At 36.6% G+C, this 14,001-nt stretch overlaps 2 protein-coding genes across 13 annotated transcripts; both read left to right on the top strand.

Moving 5' to 3' along the window:
• The first annotated feature begins 2,780 nt into the window (after positions 1 to 2,780).
• Positions 2,781 to 10,857, top strand: LOC147922949 (calcium-transporting ATPase 8, plasma membrane-type-like). Of its 12 annotated transcripts, none has more exons than XR_015588172.1 (34): positions 2,781 to 3,200; positions 3,303 to 3,395; positions 3,478 to 3,520; positions 3,682 to 3,776; positions 3,879 to 4,010; positions 4,117 to 4,206; positions 4,468 to 4,537; positions 4,637 to 4,707; positions 4,773 to 4,856; positions 4,945 to 5,022; positions 5,101 to 5,175; positions 5,654 to 5,737; positions 5,816 to 5,898; positions 6,006 to 6,114; positions 6,221 to 6,276; positions 6,516 to 6,558; positions 6,636 to 6,691; positions 6,759 to 6,917; positions 6,999 to 7,064; positions 7,148 to 7,243; positions 7,428 to 7,544; positions 7,621 to 7,773; positions 7,905 to 7,964; positions 8,207 to 8,362; positions 8,576 to 8,692; positions 8,798 to 8,896; positions 9,039 to 9,176; positions 9,281 to 9,384; positions 9,594 to 9,639; positions 9,823 to 9,951; positions 10,037 to 10,138; positions 10,241 to 10,332; positions 10,415 to 10,496; positions 10,590 to 10,857. XR_015588172.1 is itself a non-coding variant. In XM_087497603.1 (33 exons), exons 17-32 carry the CDS (start codon positions 6,780 to 6,782, stop codon positions 10,464 to 10,466), a joined length of 1,665 nt encoding a protein of 554 aa, XP_087353729.1. In that variant the 5' UTR covers positions 2,782 to 3,200; positions 3,303 to 3,395; positions 3,478 to 3,520; positions 3,682 to 3,776; positions 3,879 to 4,010; positions 4,468 to 4,537; positions 4,637 to 4,707; positions 4,773 to 4,856; positions 4,945 to 5,022; positions 5,101 to 5,175; positions 5,654 to 5,737; positions 5,816 to 5,898; positions 6,006 to 6,114; positions 6,221 to 6,276; positions 6,516 to 6,558; positions 6,636 to 6,691; positions 6,759 to 6,779; the 3' UTR covers positions 10,467 to 10,496; positions 10,590 to 10,857. The 12 variants fall into 12 exon arrangements, 10 of the variants coding, with proteins under 10 accessions (XP_087353725.1, XP_087353729.1, XP_087353724.1 ...); XR_015588173.1 differs by having other exon boundaries at positions 2,782 to 3,200; positions 8,982 to 9,176; XM_087497603.1 differs by lacking the exon at positions 4,117 to 4,206 and having other exon boundaries at positions 2,782 to 3,200.
• A 351-nt stretch (positions 10,858 to 11,208) lies between these two features.
• On the top strand, positions 11,209 to 13,842 carry LOC104761309 (PP2A regulatory subunit TAP46). The gene is made up of 9 exons (XM_010484379.3): positions 11,209 to 11,593; positions 11,716 to 11,838; positions 12,106 to 12,192; positions 12,320 to 12,424; positions 12,516 to 12,677; positions 12,757 to 12,792; positions 12,872 to 12,943; positions 13,038 to 13,318; positions 13,404 to 13,842. The coding sequence occupies exons 1-9, from the start codon at positions 11,498 to 11,500 to the stop codon at positions 13,657 to 13,659; spliced, it is 1,218 nt and encodes a 405-aa protein (XP_010482681.1). The 5' UTR covers positions 11,209 to 11,497; the 3' UTR covers positions 13,660 to 13,842.
• Positions 13,843 to 14,001: the final 159 nt, after the last annotated feature.

Here is a 14,001-nt window from a genome sequence, read left to right as displayed (position 1 = left end):
ACAAATATTCTACTATTAGAACAAACAGAACCCAAACAAATTGATCATAACTTATGCTACAGTTTTATGAATTCGAAAACCCCCAAATCAGAAACATCCGATTGCGTAGTGATCACAATCACGATCGGTCAAAAACCAACAAAATCAAAATTTCAATTCGATATCAGCAGAAGAATACATCAAATTCAACGAGATGATGAACGTGCAGGCTTTTGGTAGAAGTGGAAAAGAGAAGGTCCGAGAAACTTCTTCCGTTTCTGGAAAACTTCATCGGCGGAAGGACCGTTATACGGACGCGGCTGGTGATCGAACGGCGGAATCTGCAGCGTCGAAGTGGAGAAATCAGCACGGAGTAAGGAAAGCGCACGGCGATGATGAACACCAGAAGAACTCGTGAGATTTTCAATTGCCGGAAAACTGACCTTCGACGGTGAAGGGAAGAAATGAAAATTTTTCTTTCTTTCCAAAACATCTCGACCAATGACGTGAAGCCACGACACATGAGAACTAGGCTTGGATCAGTTCTCATTTAAGATCAGAAAATTTAATCTAAGCCCACTATTCACTTTTTTATTGATTTTTTTGGGCTTAGAACACACCATGTGTTCCCCCATTAATGATGGCCTTAAGGGCTAATAATAGTAATACTGTATATAGATTGTATTTTTGTTAAAATGTTGAAATTTTTTTGATTAGTCAACACAGAAAAAGTTGACCATTAAAAGAAACGATCCATAATGGAGGAAAGAGCACATGGTTACAATTTGCTTACTTTCAATTCAACTAAAGCAATGTTTTTATATTACGTACGTATCTCTTCAAGCATACTATAAAAGTTCTAAAAAAAAAAAAATCTTGTTATTTCCCCTAAAATAAATTAAATACTGAGTGTATTTATAGTCCTCTTGAGTCGTTTAGCATGACTTTTGACTTTTGCCCAGCTTGTGCGATGTGCTCATTATTATGAGAAAATAGTGATTTTTCTCTGTATTCTTTTTTTGTACATGTCCTTACAAGTCTCGTTTCTGATTAAAAGAAAAAAAAATACAAGCGGTTGCAATGTTGGGACTTTTAACAAAATGACAAAGAAAAATAAATGACTACAAAACTAATCTGATTAGTATTTGACAACTTGATGCAATAAGCAAATTCAGCATATATATAACACATTTTTGTGTGATTGTTTGTATGAATTAAGAAGACTTAATTGTGTTAAAGAAGTAAAAGAGTAGAATCTTCATTACAGCTATAATTTTTTTTTATTATTAATCAAATGAAAATTGGCAACTTGACAAGGCTTGACACAAACCACACAAAGTTATTGAAAGATGAAAGAATGTTGCCATGTTGGGTTGAGCGTGTGTTGTATGAGTCGTTTTGGGAATTATTATAATAATTAATCATAAAATTAGTTGTTTAATGACTATAAAAATATTATTGAGTCAGATGAAAACAGAAGAAAACGATGAGACAAGATAGTCAATTCAAAGGAAAAGAAGTGGTGGCGGCACGAACACAAGTATCTGCAGATTCTGACACTATTTCATTAATTATAGATTGCGCTACAAACGGTTGGACACCTACATGCTTTTTCGTTCTTCTTTTGATAAAAAAGACCTTTCTAATATATCTAATAGATCGAACTCAAAATGTTAGTCTATATGAATCAAATTATTTTGTTTAATTAAAATTAAGATTTAAGAAATTCCACTATTTGTAATAGGAAAAAAGTATATACCAGCTAGTATCATTACTATACGGGAATATACACGATTATCCAGATTATCGAAACTACTTTTACTACTATATATTACATTTGTTTTGTTTTATAGTTCAAAACTATATTATTGGAAGAATATGTCCGTTTGATAAATTGTATAAGATAAAATGGTAAACTATTATGAAATAGTACAAAACAGAAAAAATAACGATACGTAAAAACCGTAAAAAAAAATTGAGAGTGAATTTGTAGTAAAAAATTTAGTAACATATTTGTAATTAGTAAATTTTAAAATTATATATCTATAAAATTTTGTAAAGCTGTTACCTACCAAACCCACAATTCCACCAAGCCAAAATGTACAAGTCAAAAACTATACATGGGCATCCACATGAATTTTTTTTTATATATAGAAAGGGACACCAAAATCCAGGTCACCTCTCTCTCTCCCTCTCTTTTTGTTATCTTATCAAAATTAGTATACATGTGGGAAACGAATAACATTTCGTTTGATATGATACGCTTTTTTTACTCGTTACACTCACCTCATTTTTTTGTTTCTTTTTTCGAAGGGGTTCTAGAATGTTAAATTTTTTGTTGTTGTTACCATAGAGGAATGCACAAATATAGCTAGTAACGAATGCCTAAAACAATGTTTGAAAGATACATGTACTTTGTTATCATAAAAAAAAAAGTGAACAGAAGATTTATTAGAAATGAATCAAAAGTCAAAACCAAAAGCGAGTTATATATATAGAAAATTAGAGGCATGAAAAAGACTTGAACTCTAGGCAATTGTTGCAAATGCAATGTGGGCACATTATTACCAGTCGAGCTTTTATTATGTGACACACTTAAAATTTACAAATTTATGTTGTAGTGTTTAAGCAGGTAGTACAAGTCATGATCACCTAACCCTTTTCTCAAACCGTATCTTCTTCGAGGATAAGTAAGGAATATCATAAATGAATATTCATTTATTTTTATATTCAACTAATTTATTTTATTCTTTCTTTCATATTTCACCTATAAAACACTCTCTTTCCCCAACATCATAGCTCACAACAACAATATCCACCAAAAGAAAAAATCGTTTTCTCTTGAGTTTTTTGATTTCCTTCCGTGGCTTCTCATTGTCTCGTCTTCCCACACACCATAATCCTATCGAAACAGAGGACGTTCAATGGTAGTTTTCAAACTATCAACGCTTTTGTTTTGGAAGAGGCCAGCTCCCAAAGGAGGGCCGGGAGATGTAGAGGTTGGTCACGGCGCCGGCCACGATGTTGCAGTTCCACAGCACTTTCCGGAAGATTTTGGTGGTGGCTCTCTCCCTGAAGCTGAAGATGCGTCGACGTCAGGCGGAGATTGCGAAGTCGGTAACGACGGGCGCCTAGGCGGCAGCTCAGTTGAGATTGCACCTCTCGACTTGGAATCCGGTCTCGTTACTACCGATCGTCGTCGCCCCGGCTCGTGGAGAAAGGTGAGCTTACTTTTTACTTGCACGTTGAAATAAATCAGTTTCTCGAGGCCGCCTAGCTCATTAGTCATTACTTACTTGGTTTTGTACGGATCTTACGTACAGAGTACGTTGAAAGGAGTATGTCAAGCGTTTTATTATAAAGTGGTAATCGAGAAGTTGACGAGGAACACAACAACACCAACACCTGACCAATCAGTAAGCGTAATAAATGATCTCAGTTTAGTAGTAGATTTTTCAGATCTGGTTTCACTAATCTTGAATGTTTTCTTGTAATAAGCTTGTACGTGACCACCAAGAAGCAGAACAATCAGCAAACAACGGTATTTTTTTTTTCCTACTCCCAATTTTCGTAAATTAAACTTTTTTTTTTTCTTGTTATCTCCGCCTAACCGGACTATCGAACCTTTCAATTTTATTTAACCCGAAACTCAAACCGAATTAAACCGAAATAAAAAATCGTTTCTATTTTTTTTTGGCACAGAACCATCAACTTCAGGTGATTTTGGGATTGGATTGGAAGAACTCGTTCAACTAGTCAAAGATCGTAGCCTTGAAGCTTTGAATCGATATAAAGGGGTAATCATCTCTTTCTTTGATTCTTTGCTCTTAGGTTTTATTCTGATTTTACCCATTTGATTTGATGATGATGATGATGATGATGATGATGATGATTCACAGGTTCATGGGTTATCAAACCTACTGAAGACTGACTTGAAACTGGGCATAGATCGGCACGATGAGGAGATACAGCATCGCAGGAACACATTTGGGTCAAACACATACCCTTGCAGAAAGGGGAAGAGTTTCTGGGTATGAACAGTTTCTTAGACCAGAAAGTTTCGGTTTTTATGTTTTTTAAAGTTTGCGAAAGCGTTTCAATTTTTTTTGTTCGATTGGTTTGTTGTTGTTGTTGTAGTGCTTTCTCTGGAGAGCTAGCCAGTCTCCTCATTTGCTGGTTATCATGCTTGCTGCTCTATGTTTTTTGCTGCTGCGGATTTTCACAATGGTGGGTTTTTTTTTTTTTTTTTTTTTTTTTTTTTTTTTTTTTTTTTATAATCGGTACAACCTTTCTTTGGTAATTATGTTTGACATTAGCATTTTCTGTTTACTCTGATTATCTCGTTGGTTATAATACTGTTCCTTTGGTGTAGATTCATCGTTTTGTTTAGGTGTTGCTCTTTGTCAAGGGGGATTCTTTTAGATTTGAGCTCTTTTCAATTATCTGTCTGAGTTTATTTTCTGTATCTCATGTTCATGAAACTTGCAGGGTGTCCTCGATGGATGGTATGTAGAAGCCTGCATCATTTTGGCCACTGTTCTTGACATCATTGTGAGAGGTATCGTAACTACAATCTTTCATGTTCTTGAGTTACAAGAGTGAATATGGAAAGTTGGAAACAATCAGATTTTGATTTTGTTTGTCTCCTATTTTGCAGCTATCGCCGAGTACAAGCATTCTTGTTGGTTTGAAAAGTCGACTGAGGAGAAGAGAAACGTGTATCTAGAGGTGTGTTCCTGCAGTTCGTCATTTCTGTATAACCCACAATGTGTGCTGAACGTTTTTGGTTGCAGGTTATTAGAGGTGGCAGAAGAGTCAGGGTTTCTATCTATGATATTGTTGTCGGCGATATTATACCCCTCAAGAATGGTTTTCAGGTAAGATTCACACTTTCAACAGAAATATTTCTTTGGCTTGTCTGTCTTGAACTTCACAATTTGTGCGATTTTTTGATTAATGGTGCAGGTACCTGCAGATGGTGTCCTATTTGTTGCAAACTCGTTGAAAGTTGACGAGCAAGAAATTACTGGCTCAGACGAAATTGTATGCTGTACTGTACCCTTGTTGATGACCTGTATCATTACCTCCCCTGTATCTCTAATCTCTCTTTTCAATTAGCAGGTTCAAAAAGATCTTCAATGTAACCCGTTCCTGTTATCTGGTTCAAAACTTATAGAAGGCATAGGTACAATGCTGGTAAGCTCTCGAGCCACGTATCTTAATTTTTTTTTTTTATGCTTGACACATCCATCTCATAGATGTATAGCTACTTTTATTAAAGATGAGGCCTATGTTGAAAGGGTTAGTTAAGTCACGTTGATAAACACTATAACTATAACTGTTTCTTCACAACAAAATTATTCATTGGAACCTATTCCGTGTTTCTGCATACAGCTTCTCTTTCTTTGCCTCAATGCTGTCTCTTCTTCTAGTGCCAGCAATAGATTGATTGATCTTGAATAAAGTGAAGTTGAGAGAAAAGAAGTAATCTAGAATTGTTTTTTGTGGGGAGTGCAGAAACGCAAATTCTGAAACCTGGAATTAGGGCAACAACATAGTTATACCCTGTGTGATTTTTTTTTCTTTGTCAGTTACAAGATTTGTTTCTATGCTTGCTTTCTATGTATATGGTTCTTGATCTTCTGATTCACTTTATTCTTTCCCGTGTATTAAGGTTACAACTGTTGGAAAGAACACTGGATGGTGGTTAAAGATGGAGGAGATTCGACATGAGACTGAAGAAAAAAAGCCCTTTCAGGTCTGTTTTATATTGATTATTAATTTCTTGCTACCTATAACAGTTTGCGCGTTTATCATCTGTGATTTGTTTTACTAGGGATACTTGAAATGGCTTGCGATTTCTGCCAACTGCTTAGTCCTTTTCTTTGCTTCAGTTGCCGTTATTGTTCAGTTGGGCCTGTAAGTCTTTCTTTACTCTACAATGTACCCATTGCACATTTGTTCTGCATTCAGATCTAATATTTCCAGCTCAATAAGGACCTAACAAGCTTGCGATTTAATTTCAGATACTTTAGTGGTAAGACCAAAAAGTCAGATGGAACTCCAATGTTTATTCACGGACATACCTCTGCCCATGAAGCAACAGAATTTGTGATCAAATCCCTGAGTTTTATGGTACGGGAATGCTGAATTTACCTTTGTGGCTACAGTAATGAGTAATGACATATGGTCTTTTATTGTAATTTCGTTGGCGGTTGCCAAAAAATGTTTTTTTTTCCAGATTGCAACAATCGTAGTGGCAGTGCCTGTTGGACTGTCTATAGTTGTTCGCTTGAAGTAAGTCTCTTTTCCTTTTGAAAACCTGTTTAATTAAAATATATATATAAAAAATTCCTAGTGAATTACCTTAAAACTGGCAAAGTAGTCTGGTAATATAGTGCATAATCACTTTCTGTTCGAAGAATGGCATAACTTAAAGTATGCCTGCTTCTATTTTTTCGTTGCAATTTACATCGTTTCTCACGACAGTTACTTTCTTCATGTTTCTCATCTTATCATTTTCCTCTTTCCATCAGCCTTGCAAAGACAATGAGAAAAATGATGACAGACAAAATTTTGGTACTCAACTTTTAGATCCCATTTTCTAATGTCGTTAGAGCATCAACGTGTGCTTTACTACCGTAAATGTTGTTCAGGTGCAAAGACTCTCTGCATGTGAAAGAATGGGATCTGTTAACTTTGAATCAGGCAAGTGTTTTCTTTTATTTGCATTAATCTCTTTCCTTCTTCCTCTTATTCTTCCTGAGTACCTTTTTAAGCATTTATTTCCTGCTAAGCAGATGTCGGTGGTCGATGTCTGGGCTGGAGGAAGAAGAATGCAAGATATGGATGATGTTTCACAGTTTCCCACGTTTCTTAGAGAACTAATCATTGAAGGCATTGCCCAAAATACAAATGGCAGTGTTGTTACTGAAACGGTAAGTGTCCTGGATTACAGCGTTGATTTGGATATAAACTGTAATATGAATTATTCTTAGTAAGTTCATACTTAATTATAGGGAGCCATTGTACCAGAGGTTTATGGATCACCGACAGAACAGGCCATTCTTCGCTTGGGGAATAAGGTTTTTTTTCTTTCTAATTTAACATTACTATTTGCTATAGCTATTATGCTTATTACTACTGACTGTTAGTTACTATTTTGTAGTTGGGAATGAAATTTGATGATGTTAGGTCAGCTTCATTAGTCCATCATACTATACCATTCAATCCAAAGAAGAAATATGGAGGCGTGGCACTACAGGTAACATAACCTTGTCTATATTGTTGTTGAGCAGATATATACCCGTGCGCACACACATATATACTTGTTTTAACTTGACACAGATACTTTGTTGCAGCTTTGTTAGAATCTGGAATTGCTTGACTGTAAATCTGCGTGCATATTTTATGCTATATTTGATCCTTATATTATTATTCATTTCTAGCTTGGTACCCGAGCCCACGTTCATTGGAAAGGATTTGCAAAAGTAATTTTGAGTAAATGCGAATGGTATATGGATGGGGCCAAAAACCACAGAACTATTGATGAACAGAAACGAAAGGTTTGTATATGAACCTAGAAAAATGCACTATTATTTCGTGTTCGGAGTTTTATGTAAGAGTCCGTTCTCTCTTAAGTTCTTTGAAGGAACAATTGAAAACATGTGTAAGGAAGGACTGCGTTGTGCTGCACTAGCTTATCAACCCTATGACCTAGGAAGTCTTCCAACCAATGAGGAACTTTCTCTAATACCTCAAGACCTTGTTTTGTTGGCTATTATTGGTATCAAGGTAACATTTTCAGCACTCATTCTAAATCTTAAATTAGTATCAATGAGAATTGGTACCTGATTCCATTTTCATCAAAGCCTATGAAGTCTCACTACTAACATTACTTATCCAACGTTTTGAATAACATGCAGGATCCTTGCCGGACAGACACAAGGGATGCGATTCAACTGTGCAATTCCGGAGGTGTTAAGGTGCCATGATTATATTTTTTTTGGTTCTGTTACTGGCTGTATAACTATTATGCCTCATGCATGAAACTTGAAGTTTCTAAACTTTGATTAGTAGAGAATGATTTCCTACTCGAACAGTTTGCTATCTCTCACTGAGTTTGGGCCTGGCATAGTAATATTTAAACCGACTATTAGGTACTTTATCTTATGCAGTGACACCTTTAATATTCGTCTACGTTTTAAGTGGAAGCTGTTGATTTCAGGTTTGCATGGTGACAGACGAAGACGTTTGGACTGCACAAGCGAAAGCAATGGAATGTGGGATATTGAGGGATGTATCTGGCCGTAATATAAGGACAGGAGCCCGATTTCGTGACCTTTCCGATCTAGAGAGAGAGCAGATCGCCGGAGAGATCTTAGTATGAATCCATTCTTCTATATTTATTGTTTAACGTATATATTCATCTTTGCACATCATGAAACATCGATGACTGGAATCATGAGATAAGATAGTTGGGTTCGGTATCTATTGTCACACCTTGCTGAGTGAAATAATTTTTAATAGGTCTATATTAGCCGACTGGTTCAAGAACATGATTGAGTTAGAAACTGACACACTACTCTATGTGTAGGTTCTTGCTGAATCTTCTCCTAGCGACAACCTTCTGCTTGTCGAAGCACTGACGAGAATAGGGCATGTGGTTGCAGCCACTGGGATGGGAATACATGATTCAAAGACACTACTCGCGGTCTGTAATTATCAATATTTAAACTCAAAAACTAATCACACTATTTCAAAGAGAACATGAATTCTAAACAGAAAGACATGTCCATCATCACTTTTCCTTGCACAGGCGGATGTTAGCCTTGCTATGGGAATTGGAGGAACCACAGCAGCAAAAGAGAATTCCGATATCATTATACTGGACGATTATTTTGCTACGATTGTCAAGGTTGGTTTATTATATGCTTGGTTGAAATGATAAACTTGGGCAGTAGCGGCTTATAGAATGCATACAACAATGACCTTTTTGGCAGTGAAATTTCGTTTAAATCTTTCTGATAAGATATTAGAGGCTTGTTTGGATAATGCAGTGTATTGTATGGTCTCGATCGCTATACACCAATATCCAGAGATCTATCCTATTCCGGCTCACTGTCAGTGTATCAGCATTAACTCTCTGTGTGGTTGAGGTTGTGTTTTATGATGCATTTCCACTTAACGCCGTGCAGGTTAAAAAATGTTATCCCTTTGTTACTTCATCATCTTGTAATCCAGCTTTACCACGATTTGAAACCTTTTTCCCTAACCCATTTTTTGCTTTTCCCTGATGCAGCTTCTGTTGCTTAATCTTATTATCGACATCTTAGGAGCATTTGCATTGGCATACCGACCAAGAGCTGATCGCCACCTAATGGGAAAACCACCGGTTGGTATAAGGTATAAAAATCTGAAGAGGATTAAGGTTTTGATTTGATTAATAAGTTAGTATATAGTTGTCTTTGGAAAGAGAAATTACAGTTTTGGTGCCGCAAATTTGGAAGAAATTGTTGAGTTTGCTGTTCTGATTAAAACACACTATCTGTTGTACGTGAATATAAGCAAACTGATCATACATATGTATGCCTTTGTCCGTCTCTTTTTTTCAGAGACCCTCTTATAACCAAGACTATGTGGTCCAAGTTGATAACACAGGTATGTCCGATAAATTCTTTTACTCCTTCATAGTTTAAAATGCAATTCCTTGGTCATAACTAATTAACTATATGAGATTGAGACAAAAACATGATTACTATATAGAGTAGAGACACACACACACTGACTTGGAGACCTCTAAATAATGCTTCTGTCATGACTCATGAAATACCTTACCTCCAGGTATTTTACCTAGTGCTGTCGCTGGTACTCATAAATTCTGAGAAGCTACTGAAGCTGAAGCATGGTCCTACCAGCAATGCTGAAAAAGTGATGAACACGTTTATATTCAATTCCTTTGTCTTCTGCCTGGTAATGTCCGATTTTTCCCATTCGTTTAATCAGGGTTTATATGCGAATATGTTGATAATCTCTATGTCTTTTTAAAATAACGCAGATGTTTAATGAATTTGAAATCCAAAGCATAGACCAAACCTTGAAAGAAGTCCTTAGAGAGAATATGTTTCTCGTTACAATAACCTCAAGTGTTATATCTCAGGTAAGTCCTCTGTACAAGGTGAACACCAACTTTTATCCTTTTGTTGCTTTTCTTATATATCCCTAAACTATATATACTCTCTTTTTGTGCCTTCTTTGTCAGATAATCATAATGGAGTTCGCAGGCATGTTCATTTCTTCAGTCAAGCTTGACATGAAAAAATGGGTGACGACAAGTCTTTTGGGATTGCTCAGGTTCTGCTCATAGAGATCCTCAATTAGTTTATATTATCTTTACCTTTCACGTTATTCTCATTATATTTGAACTTTTTTACAGCCAAGTTGCCACTCGTTTCCCTTACCCAGCAAACCAATACTACCGTAACTGAGATTTGTCTTGCCATATAGGCCCAACTACCGTAAGAATCTTTCACTACTTCCTAATCTTCTAATGAACCACGCATGAATATCTTATCTTAGAATAATACTGTAACTTACAATTTTCATTTCAGGTCAACTTTTGAAGCATCCTTGTAGCTTTGGTCGCTTAGGAGGCTGTTGTTCTCTGCGTGGGTGTGCGTGGGAGATATTCATTAATGGGAATTATTGTACTGTGTACATATCACAGTCCAGTTAATTCAGTCAAATTCATTTCCTCTTCAAGCTATGTAGAGTGATGAAATCTTTTTAAGTACTGTTCAATCAGTTCATTTCCTCTTCAAGCTATGTAGAGTGAAATTGGGTGAGAGTCATACATATATATAAGTTCTGTTCAATCAATTTGTCTCTTCATTTTCGTTTCACGAGCTATTGGATGTTCCTAAATCTTTTGATCCAGCTGATTCATAGCAATTTGTTATTTCTTCCTCTCGCTCTCGATTTCTATGAGAATTTTCAGGTGGCTCCTATATCAAAATACACCATTCCTCCTCCTCCTCCTAGGTGGTTTACCGCTATAGATAGAGCACTACGACATTTTAAACCGGCTAGACCTTGGGTGGGTTACTACTAGTTTATTATTACTCATACACACAAAAACCAAAATCTATTACTACAAAACATTCATACCATATCCGTTGTAAGATGTAACGTGTGGGTTTTAACAGTACACCCGGCCGCACCTGATCTTTTGACTTTGATTTTTACAAACCGAGTCGGTTTGAGTTTTTGTCTATAGAGAGATCTAACGGCTTATATTGTTTTACAAATTACAACTATCATCTTCACTTGACGCGGCATAATCTCAACCGCAAAATCTTATAAAGCTCCATCGCACAGTTAACAGTTTCATCTAAAACTCTCTCTGGTAAAATTCGTCAGATTTCGATTTGGGGAACCCTAAGAAAACAAATTCATCCATTTCTCGAATCCGTAGATATTTTTCTCTGTGATATTTTGAATTCGTTTTCATTTGCGTGTGATGGGTGGTTTAGCTATGGAGGAAATGCCTTTATCGGCACTGTTCGAGCAAGCTAGGAAAATTCATCTCGCTGCTTCAGAGTCTGGTGTTGATCAGGTTGAACCTTCTTACCTTTTTGTATTCGAATTCGAATTCGATTAGGGTTTTTTTTGTTTTTATCTGAAATGAGTATTTCGAATCGCGAGCTTTTTTTTCAAAAAGGTTTTTTCTTTTATTAGGATGTTGTAAAGAAAGGATGTGAGATGTTTCAGAAGTGCGAAGACATGATCGGGAAACTGGGCTTGTTCTCCTCTAATGAGACTAAAGAAGATATAAGCACCAACAATCTCAAGTATCTTTTGGTAAATTTCTCTTGCTTTCGAGTTTTGGGGTTTTAGTGGTCTGTTTGTATTCTAGTTTTGTTATTTAGTTTTGTTGTAGAAATAGCAGAAATTGAACAACTTTGGCTGGTCCTGTTACTTCTACTCTTTTATAGCTGAAATTGTAGAACTATCAAATGTGGAGCTTGAAATTACAAGTTACTCTGTGGTTAGATCATAAGATTGTGTGTGTTTTGAGTTGTAATGTTTAAAGAGACGAGGGATATAAATATTTTATTGTGATTGTAGGTGCCTTACTATCTTGCGGAGTTGACGGAGAGAATCATACAGGACGATCGGATTCAGGTTGTCAAGGCATCGTATGCGAAGTTGAAAGTGAGTTTTGTGTTGAGTGTTTGCTGGTTATTATTGCATCCCTTTGATCATAGTGTGCTAGTGGGAATGAATGAGCATTTTGTTTGGATTCTTTGAGACTGATGTATCTTCTTGTTATTGTGTCTAGGAGTTCTTTTCGTTCTGTGAGGCAATGGAACTTGTTCCGGATGAAGAGTTGGAGGCTTCTTCACGAGGAGGTTCTGGTGCACCTGCTGATCGAAGGGCTCTGAAGGTAGATACAGCCCTGTTTCTTTTGTATAATCACGAGAATGAATATTTAATGTTATTGGATTTTATGTCTTCATAACTATGATACGTTGTAGATAGCTCGATTCAAACGTCAAAAGGCGGCAGAGGCAAAGCTTCTTGAAATTAAAGAGAGGAAGGAGCGACGCGGACGTTCAACTAAAGCAGCTGCCTTGTCAACTCCTGTGGAAGCTGGCGAAGATGATATTCCAGATGATGACAGCGAAGAAGAGAGAGAGGTTTGTCCCACTTCTTGTTTTTGGTGCTTTCTTTAATTTGATTTTCTTCTAAGCCTGGTCTTATGACTTTTCTCTGCAGGCCTGGCTATCATCAATCAACTTGGCTGTTTGTAAGGTTTGTCTAAAAATCATTATTGGAATCCTATAATGTGTCACGAGTTGAGGCTTGATCTTATGATTGACCTTTGCTACAGGCTATTGATCTGTTGGAAATGCTAAAGAGAGAAGAGGAAATGCTCTCTGCAATAAAGGAAAGGCAGTTGAAGGTAGCTTACCTTTGTGTTTGTTTTTTTTTTAGGTGTTAACAAAACGATTTGATAAACGTTTAAACGAAGAAAATTATTATAATCTTTTGATCAGGATGGAGAGGATGGGTTTTCCCGGGATGCTCTTGATGATCGTACAAAGAAAGCTGAAACATGGCACAGAAACGCTGCTGCGAGGGTACAGTACTCTAATCCGGCACAACCCATCACTTGTGCCACATTTGCGCAAGATGTATTAGAAGGAAGAGCTTCGGTATCACAAGGTCACGAACACAAGCACCAACCTCTTATATTCGGTCCAGCAAGCATCGTGGGTGGACCGCTATCTACCAACAGAGAGAGGATGATAGCTCAGGTTTTCCAACCAAGTCACAGGTAAACACAGAACTATGCTCATCACTCATCAGTCACAAAATCTTAATCCGTTTTGAGATTTAGTTGATTAATTTTGAGTTTATAGGATGCCAACAATGTGCATAGAGGATGCTGGGTTAACAGAGATGAATATAATGAATGATTGGCAAGAGCAGACGAAAAAAGCCATCGAAGAAGCAACCACCTCATGGTATAACGATAAACCTCTGAGAAGAAAGGAAGAAGACGAAGAAGAGGATGATGAAGACGAAGAAGCCGTGATGAAAGCTAGAGCTTTCGATGATTGGAAGGACGATAATCCTCGTGGTGCAGGTAACAAGAAACTCACACCTTGCGGCTGAGAGATTGAGTTTTAGACCGAGACACACACATATTTAACACTTTCTCCCCTCTTTTTATTTCTTATTTCACAAAACCTCTTCGTTCACTTTTGTTGTCTGTAATGTAATCCATCTTTTATACTCTTGAAACCTTGAAACTGTTACAGATTTACTGCATAATTTTTAACTACTTTCATTTTCGTATTTTTTTCTTGGAATATTATTTTTAAATACGCCGACTAAAAGATGCACTGTATCCGACAGATTTAGCAAAATATTAACGTGTGACTGGATCTGAGTGAGACCCATCTTTTTTTTTAGTCCTCCATTATTGTGTGACCCACGTTCAATCAAAAGCACCAT

Source organism: Camelina sativa, chromosome 18, assembly GCF_030686135.1.
Source record: "Camelina sativa cultivar CO46 ecotype springtype chromosome 18, ASM3068613v1".
Taxonomy (NCBI): Eukaryota; Viridiplantae; Streptophyta; class Magnoliopsida; order Brassicales; family Brassicaceae; genus Camelina; species Camelina sativa.
Note: the sequence above shows the minus strand (reverse complement) of the source record. Positions and strands in the feature narration are given on the sequence as shown.

Excerpts from the sequence above, each read along its gene's own strand:
- LOC147922949 (XM_087497597.1), top strand. The coding sequence starts at position 2,904 with ATGGTAGTTTTCAAACTATCAACGCTTTTGTTTTGGAAGAGGCCAGCT. Across the intron at positions 3,396-3,477 it reads CACCAACACCTGACCAATCA|CTTGTACGTGACCACCAAGA; the intron begins GTAAGCGTAATA and ends TCTTGTAATAAG. Across the intron at positions 9,952-10,036 it reads ATTCCTTTGTCTTCTGCCTG|ATGTTTAATGAATTTGAAAT; the intron begins GTAATGTCCGAT and ends AAAATAACGCAG.
- LOC104761309 (XM_010484379.3), top strand. The coding sequence starts at position 11,498 with ATGGGTGGTTTAGCTATGGAGGAAATGCCTTTATCGGCACTGTTCGAG. Across the intron at positions 12,193-12,319 it reads CATCGTATGCGAAGTTGAAA|GAGTTCTTTTCGTTCTGTGA; the intron begins GTGAGTTTTGTG and ends TATTGTGTCTAG. Across the intron at positions 12,425-12,515 it reads CTGATCGAAGGGCTCTGAAG|ATAGCTCGATTCAAACGTCA; the intron begins GTAGATACAGCC and ends GATACGTTGTAG.